The sequence below is a fragment of the Hemitrygon akajei genome, chromosome 16 (assembly GCF_048418815.1).
Source record: "Hemitrygon akajei chromosome 16, sHemAka1.3, whole genome shotgun sequence".
Lineage (NCBI taxonomy): Eukaryota > Metazoa > Chordata > Chondrichthyes > Myliobatiformes > Dasyatidae > Hemitrygon > Hemitrygon akajei.
In genome coordinates, this window is record NC_133139.1 from 64,603,347 (window position 1) to 64,615,446 (window position 12,100).

At 42.5% G+C, this 12,100-nt stretch overlaps 1 protein-coding gene across 5 annotated transcripts in view; it reads right to left on the reverse strand.

The window, feature by feature from the left end:
* The window catches only part of cc2d1a (coiled-coil and C2 domain containing 1A), a 255,202-nt gene that overhangs the window by 10,877 nt on the left and 232,225 nt on the right, over positions 1-12,100 (reverse strand). For all 5 annotated transcript variants that reach the window (XM_073069056.1, XM_073069054.1, XM_073069055.1 and 2 more), the window contains 2 exons: positions 4,505-4,571; positions 1,117-1,243 (listed from right to left, as the gene is read on the reverse strand). In XM_073069056.1, the coding sequence (XP_072925157.1) occupies positions 1,117-1,243; positions 4,505-4,571 (194 nt within the window). The remainder of the gene's footprint in view (positions 1-1,116; positions 1,244-4,504; positions 4,572-12,100) is intronic.

The following is a 12,100-nucleotide window of genomic DNA, read 5'->3' on the forward strand; positions in this document are numbered from 1 at the left end:
ATTACTGATGACCTCCAATTCTAGACTATGGTTCAGGAACACTTCTTGACCAGTTACTGCACAGTTATAGAGCAACAGTCAGAGAGAGAGGTCCCAGCAGATGTGCTGCTGTCTGGAGTCTCGTGCAAGGCCACAGATGGGCATATTCCATCACACTGAATGCACAAGAAAACGGCAGACCTTTTAAGTTGAACCTCACTGAGTCATTTCCTCCACAAACACCACTGCTTAAAATAGTGGGAGACTGCTCAGATAATTTAGTTCTAATAGATAGATAGATAGATACTTTATTCATCCCCATGGGGAAATTCAACTTTTTTCCAATGTCCCATACACTTGTTGTAGCAAAACTAATTACATACAATACTTAACTCAGTAAAAAAAATATGATATGCATCTAAATCACTATCTCAAAAAGCATTAATAATAGCTTTTAAAAAGTTCTTAAGTCCTGGCGGTTGAATTGTAAAGCCTAATGGCATTGGGGAGTATTGACCTCTTCATCCTGTCTGAGGAGCATTGCATCGATAGTAACCTGTCGCTGAAACTGCTTCTCTGTCTCTGGATGGTGCTATGTAGAGGATGTTCAGAGTTATCCATAATTGACCGTAGCCTACTCAGCGCCCTTCGCTCAGCTACCGATGTTAAACTCTCCAGTACTTTGCCCACGACAGAGCCCGCCTTCCTTACCAGCTTATTAAGACGTGAGGCGTCCCTCTTCTTAATGCTTCCTCCCCAACACGCCACCACAAAGAAGAGGGCGCTCTCCACAACTGACCTATAGAACATCTTCAGCATCTCACTACAGACATTGAATGACGCCAACCTTCTTAGGAAGTACAGTCGACTCTGTGCCTTCCTGCACAAGGCATCTGTGTTGGCAGTCCAGTCACAGTCATAGTCCAGTAATAGGTAGGGGCAAGGATGGGGGAGAAAAAAAACACAGGGAAGAAGAGGGTAACATGAAAGGGGAAGGTAAATTTAAACTAGTCCAGTCCCCTTTAACTTACATTTGGCTCTTCATACAGTCTTGTTAATAACAACACCACTTCAGTTGAAGATAGAAAAAACAGGAAAAGTTTTTGAGCACCCAGTGTAGAAAGTGGGGTCTGTTACCTTTAAGAACTTTGGCATCTCCTTGAGTCAGATGGGAATTCTGCCACTGGATCTGCTGTTTAATATCCCGGTGCTGATTCAGGAGCTCTTCTGGAACGGTTCTGCGTTCCTGTTTACACTGGAGGATCTGGAAAAATGATCGGGTTAATAATCAGGATGAACCTATTCCCAGGACAACTGCCTCTCTGGCAATAAACTTCCTGCAAAAAGCATGTTCACAAATCAAATACCTTGGATATTCAAGAGAGTCAGGGAAGTGAAGTTTGTGCAGTGAAAATTACGACTCAGAAGGTGCTCAGGAAGCTTAATGGTCTAAGGGTGGATAAATCTCCTGGACCTGATGGAATGCACCCTCAGGTTCTGAAGGAAGTAGCTGGAGAGATTGCGGAGGCATTAACAATGATCTTTCAAGAATCGATTGATTCTGGCTTATTACCGGACAAATGGAAAATTGCAAATGTTACCCTGCTATTTAAGAAGGGTGGGAAGCAGCAGAAAGGAAACTAAGAGACTATAGTATACAGGGGAGTTACTAGCATGGGTGGAGCATTGGCTGATCAGTAGAAAACAGAGAGTCGGAATCCTATTCTGACAGGCTGCTGGTTACCAGTGGAGTTCCACAGGGGTTGGTATTGGGTCCACTGGTTTTTACGAAGTACGTCAATGATTTGGACTGTGGGATTAAAGGACTGGTGGCTAAATTTGCCAATGATACAAAGATAGGTGGAGGAACGGGTAATGTTGAGGAAACAGAGAGCCTGCAGAGAGACTTAGATAGTTTAGGGGAATGGGCAAAGAAATGGCAAATGAAATACAAATGTTGGAAAGTGTATGGTCATGCACTTTGGAGCAAGAAATAAACGGGAAGACTATTATTTAGATGGAGAGAGAATTCAAAATGCAGAGATGCAAAGGAACTTGGGAGTCCTTGTGCAGGATACCCTAAAGGTTAACCTCCAGGTTGAAGAAGGCAAATGCAATGTTGGCATTTATTTCTAGAGGTATAGAATATAAGAGTAGGGATGTGATATTGAGGCTCTATAAGGCACTTGTGAGACCACACTTGGAGTATTGTGTGCAGTTTTGGGCTCCTTATTTTAGAAAGGATATACTGACATCGGAGAGGGTTCAGAGAAGATTCATGAGAATGATTCCAGGAATGAAAGGGCTACTGCATGAGGAACATCTGGTAGCTCTTGGGCTTTACTCCCTGAAGTTCAGGAGAATGGGGGGGGGGATCTCATAGAAACATTCCGAATTCCGAAAAAAGGCCAGAGCAGATTAGATATGGCAAAGTTATTTCCTGTGGTAGGGGAGTCCAGGACAAGAGTGCACAAATTCAGGATTGAAGGATGTCCATTTAGAACAGAGTTGCGGAGAAATTACTTTAGTCAGAGGGTGGTAAATCTCTGGAATTTGTTGCCATGAGCAGCTGTGGAGGCCAAGTCACTGGCTGCATTTAAGGCAGAGATAGATAGGTTCCTGATTAGCCAGGGCATCAAAGGGTATGGGGAGAAGGCAGGGGAGTGGAGATGACTGGAAGAATTGGACCAGCCCATGATTGAATGGTGGAACAGACTCGATGGGCCAAATTGCCTACTTCTGCTCCTATATCTTATGGTCTTAACCCAGTTATCCGACGTTGTGTAAAGTCTTTGATAAGAGCTTTATGACAGGGTTCCCTCCATCAAGGGACACAGCAATTAATTTGGAAGGTGTATGTGTGTGTGTGTGTCTCTGAGGTGAGTGAGAGTGAGTGTGAGTGTGAACATGTGACCAAGAGTAAGTGTGAGTGAGTGAGTCTGAGTGAGAGTGACAGTGAATGAGTGAGTTATATTTATTACTTGCAAGAAACAGGCACAAAAACTAAACATTTTTAAAATTCAACAGAAGTGACTTATGACAGGAGATAAAGAGTTAACACATTAATAAATAGGATTGGTAAGGCAGATAATTTATGTACATTATGCTGTGTTCAGCAACAGTGAAACAGAGGCAGACTTCTCCCCATCAGTCCATGCCCCCTTACAGTTGCAGGAATAGGCACAGCACCCTAACAGAAAACAGATTATTGACAATGGAATGATAACTGATAAAATGTATCTTTAATCTTCATGCTACTGTGGATTTTTTGAAAATAGATTATTCACAGAAACTACAGATAGCCTACATTTCTTTTGCTCCCTGTCACTCTCTTAACGTGTACTCCTATTGTTATGCTTATTTTGTCATGTAAGTTATGTATAAGCTTTGTTAACTTATGCTGTTATGTATATTTTTTGTTACTTTATGTTTGTATGTCTGTAATGTGCTATGCTGCTGTAGCAAAAAGCCAACTTTTATGGCATTTATACCCCGGGCATGTATACCTGTGAAAACAATCTTATACCAGATTTTTCCTGTCTCCCATTCCTTTGGCATTTGAGATTTTCAATATCCCAAACCCCATTGGAGTGGGAGATAGAAAGGCCTTCTTTCTCGCCCCACCAATTAGTTCTAATCTTTTTCGAAAGTAACTGCTCTGTGCATTGAATTGTTGATAAACAGAAGACAATGTTGTATGGTAGCCCATAGCAGACATAGTCTATGTGATCAGACAACATATTTTCAAGCCCAACACAAGCTCTGCTTTCTTTAGGCCAAGAATTGGTCCAGTTTTAAAGTTCTGAATCCAGAATTGTGTTTTTTTTTGCTGTATTCTCCCATCTGATAGTTTTTCTCACCTGGGAGTTCCACCACTTGCAGATTCCTCTCCAAATTGGAAACACCAAAGCCCATGAACAAAAAGCCTACAGAAAGTTTTGGATGCAGCCCAGTGCTTCACAAGCAAAGCTCTCCCCACTGTTGAGCAGATCTACAAGGAGCACTGTCACAAGAAAGCAGAATCCATCATCCAGACCAGGCCTTCTTCTCGCTACTGCCAATTGATAGGAGGTATAAGAGCCTTAGGTCCCAAACCACCAGGTTCACGAACAGTTATTACCCTACAACCGATTTCACTCATCTCAATTCTGAACCGATTCCACAACAAATATTCAGCATTTGTTTACTTTTTTATTTTTTTTATTTGCAGAGTTTGTCACCTTTTGCACATTGGTTGTCAGTATTTGTGTGCAGTTATGTATTGACTCCACTGTATTTATTAATTTTCCTAAAATTGCCTGTATGAAAGTGAATCTCAAGGCAGTATACATATATGTATATTGATAATAAATTTAGTTTGAAATCACACACTATCCTGTATATCAACATTTTTTATATCGTCTCTGGGTCTAAACTGCAAATCCCTACCCAAAGCACTGTGGTAGCAATTTCAGCAAAATAATTGCGGTGGTTCGAGACAGCAGCACCATAAATTTGGAATAAATAAGTGCCATTACTCTCTTACCTTCCTTTCTATGCGCTCTTTGTCAAATTTCAGCAGGTTGAAGCTTTGTAGAGTGTAGGAGGGCTTGCTGGAAGTACAAAACACTTCAGTTAAGTTAAAAATAAATATTGGTCAATTATTACCGATTTACATGTTATTATTTCAAGCTTTGAACTGCATAGAGTACAACTGAGAATTAAGACCTCAAAGACAAAGCAATTGCCAAGAACGGTTTTGTTAACAACAGTGAGTTACTAGGGAAACCAGAAGTCAAGCAGCAGAGCAAGGAGACTGACAGAACAACACACAAAATGCTGGAGGAACTCAGCAAGTCAGGTAGCATCTATGGAGAGGAATAAAGAGGCGACATTTTGGGCAGATCTTTTATCAGGACTCACTTCAATCGGAGGACTGACCTGCTGAGTTGCTCCAGCATTTTGTGTGTGTGTGTTACTCTGGATTTCCAACATCTGCAGAATCTCGTGTTTAAAAAAGAGATTTAGAAATATAAGAGATTTGCTCGGAAAGTATGACACCGGGAGGTGGATTGACTGAAAATGTATACAAGTGGTTTTGTCAACGTCACTGATGAACTGGTATAGCATCTTACTCAACGTACAGTCATGCACTCTGCAGAGATTAGGAAGATTACAACATAAGCAGAGACTTTATTTTTCCAACAAGCTTGGTTCACTTTATTAAAAGCTCAGCTGGCCAAGCAGTCCTAGGCCTACAACTAGCTGAAGAGCTCTTGCCACTGCTGAGTACTTTCCTATTTTGGAAGTTTAATTACTGAGAGCTGTATAGGACAGAGAAGGGAGATACACTTCCTGTAGGGAAAATATAAAACAGTGCAGAATATGAGCCAATGACAACAGTGACCCAGCAAGTCAGACAGAAGGTGAAGTCCTACTCCAGAGACTTGTACACAGAACCCAGGCTGACATTTCAAAGTAGTACGTAGGCAAGGCTGAGCAACATATTGAGGAACTCGGTTGGGTCAGGCAGCAACTATAGTGGGGAATATGCAGTTGACAGTTTGGGCTGAGACCCTTCATCAGAACTGGCAAGGCAGGGGCAGGAAGCCAGAATGAGAAGGTGGGGCAGGGTACAACTGGCAGGGGTAGGTGAGACCAGGTGAGGGGGAAGGTGGGTGGGCTGGAGAAGAGAGAGGTGGAAATGGTAAAGGACCGAAGAATGGAATCTGAGAGGACAGAAGAGTGGCCAATTACAGAAAGGAAGGATGGGCACCAGAGGGAGGTGATGGCAGGTGATGAGAAGGGGGTAAAAGAGGTGGCAGAATGAAGAATGGAATAAGGGAGAAGGGGGAGGGGAGAAGAGTAGCAAAGGAAAGGCTGCGCCGCTGGGGTGACATTGCAGACAAGCCAGGAAAAGATACCATAACACTACCGCAGAAAAATTTTCTCTGGTGGCTGGTATTTATTTTTCCAGAACATAGGCATTGCCAGCATTTTTGTTTTATTGATCCTCTTCGCACCTTGCCGTTTCTTTAGCATCTGTCTGTTTTTACAAGGTCAAGTTACTAGCTCAATGCTCAACCCAGCAACAGATGGAAAACGTGCAAAGGAGCTGTCCGATTCGAACCCGGGACCACACGCCCTTAAGTCCAATGCAGATGCCATTGTACCACCAGCCATCCACTATCAGTGTAAGCTGCCCCTTATTACTAATAGGCACATGGTCTGTATGCACCCTTCTATCCTCTCATGCAAACTAATCGACCCTCCACTATCTATTCTTCCATCTGCCTTGGGAAAGGAGCCAACATAGTCAAGAACCTCTCCCACCCTTGTCATTTGCTCTTCTCCCCTCTCACATTAGGCAGAATATACAAAAGCACGTATCGCCAGGCTCAAAGTTAGGTTTTGATCTCCCAATCTACTTGTAAGAGCTTCCACAAGAAAGCAGCATCCATCATCATGCACTTCCGTCATCTAGGCCATGCACTCTTCTCACCATTACAATCAGCAGGAGGTACAGGAGCCTTAGGTCCTACACCACAAGGATCAGGAGCAGTGGTTATCCTTCAACCATCAGACCCCTAAACCAGTGTGAATAACTTCAATCACCTCAACACTGAACTAATTCTACATCTAAAGACTCACTTTCAAGAGCACAGCTCATTCTCTCAGTCTTATATTTTTTCTTTGGTTTGCACAATTTGTTTTCTTTTGCACATTTTTGTTAGCCTTTGTTTTTGTACAGTTTTCATAATTCTATTATATTTCTTTATGTTTCTGTGACCGCCTGTAAGAAAATAAAGTTCAAGGTAGTATATGATAATGTGCGTGCTTTATGTTGTCACCTTTGCACATTGTCTACCTGTACTGTACTATTTCTGCAATTGTAACTGTATTCTGCATTGTTTTCTTTTTACCAACTCAATCTTCTTGTGTATGGGATGATCTACCTGAATGTCATGCAGACAAAAACCTTTTCCCTGTACACGTGACAACAATAACCCAGTACTATAATATTACACAGTAGGGAGTTGCACAATTTAGATCCAGCAAGGATGAAGGATCAGCAAAATATTTTCAGTTTGGATGAGAATTCGACTAGCATGGAGGTCCAGCAGTTTACGTAGCTCCTTTGTCTCCATTGCATCTGCTCCCAGGATGAGGCTTTTCTTTTAGGACATCAGAGAAGTTCTCTTTCTTCAAAGAATGGTGTCTCTCTTCCTCCCATCATTGATGCTGCCCTCACCCGCATCTCCTTCATTTCCTGGACACACATGCTCACACCATCTTTCCACTGCCTTAACAGAGACAGAGCCCCTCTGTCCTCACCTACCACCCCATGAGCAGCTGCATCCAATGCATCATCCTCTGATTTCCACCATCTTCAATGGGATCCTACCACCAAATGGGTCTTTACTTCTAGCCCATTTTCTACAGGGATCACTCTCCTCGTGATTCCCTTGTTCATTCATCCCTCCCCACAAATCCACCTCCTGGCACATATACCTGCAAGCGAGAGAAATGCTACTCCTACCCATTCACCTCTTCCCTCACCTCATTCAGGGTCCTAAAAAATCCTTTTTGGTGAGGCAACACTTCACATGTGAATCTGTTGGGGTCATCTATTGTACCCAGCGCTCTCAATGTGGCCTCCTCTACATTAGTGCGACGCCTCGTAAATCGACTGCTTTGTCGAGCACCTCCGCTCCATTCAACAAAAGCAGAATTTTCCAGTGGCCAACCATTTTAATTCTTATTCCTATTCCCGTTCTAACATGTCAGTCCATGGCTCATCCGCCATGATGAAGTCACTTTCAAGGTGGAGGAGCAACACCTCATATTTTGTCTACGTAGGCTCCAAACTGATTTCAATTTCTTCTTCTGGTAATTTTTTTCTTCTCCCTTCCCCTTCCCACTTCTTCAATTCCCCACTCTGGCCTCTCCCTAGTGACCCTCCTTCCTTTTCTCCCATGATCCACTCTCCTCTCCTATCAGATCCCTTCTTCCCCAGCCTGTTACCTTTCCCACCCACCTGGCTTCACTTATCAACTTCCAGCTTGTCCTCTTCCCCCTCTCCCCATCCTTTTTTTATTCTCATGTCCTTCCTTTCTGGTCCTCAGAAGGGTCTCAGCCCAGTGACTGTTTATTCATCTCCATAGATGCTGCTTCACCTGCTGAGTTCCTCCAGTATTTTGTGTGTGTTGCTTTGGACTTGCAGCATCGGCAGAATCTTGAGCTCATGTGGTTGTTTTACAGGTAAAGGCCCCCGGATTCTATCCCAAAGTCAGGTGCTGCCTTTGTGGCATTTCATTTTCCATATAATCATATTGGTTTATACTGGGGGTTCTGCTTGTTTCCCCACATCCCCAAGACTGGTAGCCTACTAGCTACTGTAAGTTACACCCAGTGTAGGTAAGAGGCAGAAGAATTAATGAAGGTAATGAGCATGAGGTACAGGAGTCAGGGGGAAATTTGAATGATATAATTGCTCTGCTAGAAGGCAGCTTGGACCTGATGGACCAAATAGCCTTCAGCATTACGACAGGAACCTACAGTGGGGAGAGGGTTGATGCATTGGTTTTGCTTGGTGACAGGGATCATCGTCCAGAGACGCAGTTGGAGAAGTCCGGGTGAGTTATATAGAGCACAGTGCACACTATTGCTGATGGGAATTTAAAGAGTGTTGAACACCCACTTTACTCAGCATGCAACTACACAGACTCCCATTTCCCATGTTTGTCGAAACTTTTGTTGTAGATTTCGACTTCCTGAATCTAAATGTTTAAACACTCTCCCCAAAACAACATAGAAACCCCTGTAACAAGTTTAAATTTATTGTCATTCAACCATGCACATGGGGAAAGCACAAGGGTAATTATACAATTGAAAAATGATTTTGGAAAACATAGATTAAACAGGCTGAACATAGATTCACAGATTTAAAAGACCTGGATAGAGCGGACTTGGAGAGGAGGTTTCCAATAGTGGGGGAGTTTACAGGCAGAGGACACAACCTCAGTTTAGAAGGACATCCCTTCAGAAAAGAACCAAGGAGGAATTTAATTAGCCAGAGGGTGGTGAATCTGTGGAATTCACTGCCATGGATGACTGTAGAGGCCAAGCTCTGGATACATTTAAAGCAGAGTTTGACAATTTGATTAGTAAGGGTGTCACACATTACAGGGAGAAGGCAGGTGAGAGGCATTGAGAGGGATAATAAATCAGCCATGATGAAATCCTCTTGGTAAAAAAGAATACATATATATATATATATATACACACACACACATACATATATATACATATACATATATATACACACACACACACATATATATATATATATATATATATATATATATATAAAAAGGTGTCTCAAGAACATGACTTGCCAGCAGCCCTCGGCACATCCTTAGGTTGTGTTGGCTATTAAAGCAAATGACACACTTCACTGTATACTTCAATATACAAATCTGAATCTGGCCCCAAAGTCCAAGGAATGATCACTCTCTGCCATGATACATTCAACACCTGAGCCAGAGAGGAGATGCGTCTCTGGTAGCCAATCTCTGTGGTCAAAAACACTTTGCGTGGGAGCTATGCAGGCTCCCAACCTGACAGCCATCTTGTGATGTTCAATGCCAGATGCACGCTTAGGTACCTGGCAGGCATGGTATGAGTTTCAGCTCAAATGCCTTCTGGTTCTTGAGACACAAAACTGGTTTTAGGACAAACTCTGGGCCAGGGACCTTTGAGATCCACCTGAATGATTCAAATCCCAGTTTCCGTTCCAACACTACCATTGCAATAGTGCCACAGAGCCCTACAGCACAGCAATAGGCCCTCTGGCACATCTAGTCCATGCTTCCTGCATTTCCTTTGATTATGATGATTATGGGAGCATTTCTCCCATTTTGCTTATCTGCATCTAGGGGTTACGTAGTGCCAGCAATTCATGTATAAAAGCATGCAGACATAGTCTCAAGGTTCAGATGTTGTTCAGACCAAATATCAGAATGGGTATGAAATGTGATCCAAGTGACTTTGACTGTGGAGTGATTGTTGGTGCAAAATGGGTGGTTTGAACACCTCAGAGACTGCTGATCTCATGCTTAACAGTCTCTGGTGCAGGGGTTCCAAACCTAGGGCCTGCAGATTCCTCGGTTAAAGGTATTGGTTCATAGCATAAAAAAGGTTCGAAACCCCTGTTCTTGAGTTTACAAAGAATGCTGAGCAGCAGTTCACCTTGTTAATGAGAGGTCAGACAAGAGTGGCCAAACTGGTTCAAGGTGACAGGAAGGCAACAGCAACTCAAATGTTACAATAGTTATTTGTTACATGTTACAATAGTGATGTACAGAAGAGCATCTCTTAATGCAGAACACGTTGAACCTTTAAGTGGATGGGTTGCAGCACCAGAGGACAATGAACATGAACATACACTCTGTAGACAATTTAAGCTGAGGATGTATCTAATAAAGTGGCCACTGGTGTACTTTCCTCATGCTATGATCCCACCCTGCAATCACTGGATGTTGAAGTGTACAAAGTATGACACCAAGCAGCTTGATTGGTCCTCATTAAGTATTGCAGTTTCTTCCTCCCAATATATTTTTGAAAAAGTGTTTACAATTTTTTTACACCATCGTAGTGACATGAGGAAGGAATTGTGGGGACAAAAGTGGAGAACTATGTTAGGTTGGCGTGTGAGAAACACTCAAATACACAAAATGCTGGAGGAACTCAGTAGGTCAGGCAGCATCTGTGGAGGGGAATAAACATTCGACGTTCCAGGCTGAGACTCTTCATCAGGACTGGAAAGGAAGGGGGATGTACCTAGAATAAAAAGGGGACAGAGAAGGTGACCTGCCATTTAAAAAGGTTTGATATTATGTCAACCTCGCATTCTCTCCTACCGCTGGTAACCTTTCTCCACACCCCTTCACCCTCACCAAACACCTCCAACCCTTCACCCTCGCCAAACACCTCCAGACTTGTGGATATCAGGGGGACAAAAAGATTGGCTTTAAGTAGCGGACAAGCTCTTATTTTTGAGACAATGACCACTAGTTACAGATTCTCCCCACACAGAAAACATACTCTCTACATCCACCCCACCCTCGAAGAGATTTTCCAGAAATCCTTAATTTTGTTTCTAGATCAAGCCATCAACCAAGGCTATACATCTAAATGAAAAAGAACTTTTATTAAATACAAATGTACAAAGATTATTCCAATAGTTTTAATTAAATATCTAGTGTTAATCAACAGCGTAAAAAGGCAAAAACTATTCCCTCTACTCTGCTATAACTGAAGGATTCACCCTGCACAGAGTGTGACAGTAACAGGCATGTATTGCAGGTGCCATGTGTTAAATATTAACATTTTTCTTGTGCAGCAAACTATAAACTTATTGCTACATTTATTTGTGTAGCAGACATTTGGTGAGGCATCAGTTTGAAACAGTTTCAAGTTTGAAATTCAATGATTACTCAGAGCAGCAGCAAGAATGAGGTGACAGGTATAGAAAATGCTAACATTAAAAGTGAGCCAGCAGGCAAGGTTTCTCAACCTCTTTTATACGATTAACTGGGGGTCTGTGGACCACAGGTTAGGAACCCCTCAGAACTATGTAGCAAATAGATGTGTAGCAAAAACAATTGTTTCAACCTAATCAGTTCTTGTTTGGTTTATTTTTTTTAGAGATACAACATGGTAACAGGCTTTTCCAGCCCAATGACCAATTAACTTACTAACACACACGTCTTTGGGTTGCTGGAGGAAACCAGAGCGCCCAGATGAAACCCACATGGTCACAGGAAGAATGTACAAACCCTTCAAGTCAGTGTTGGGAATTGAACCCCAGGTCATTGGCACTGTAAAGCGTTATGCTAACCAGTCTATTTTCTAATAATTTCCAATTATGTTCCTGATTCAGAACTAGAAAGGCTGCTGAGTGCCAGGTAACATAGTGGTTAGCATGACGATATTACAGTTCAGGGCAGCAGAGCTTAAGAGTTCAATTCTGACTTCACCTTAAGTTTGTATGCCCTTCCTGTGAACATAGGTTTCTTCTGGGTGTTCCAGTTTCCTCCCACAGTCCAAAAAAGTACCAATTAGAAAGTTAATTGGCCAT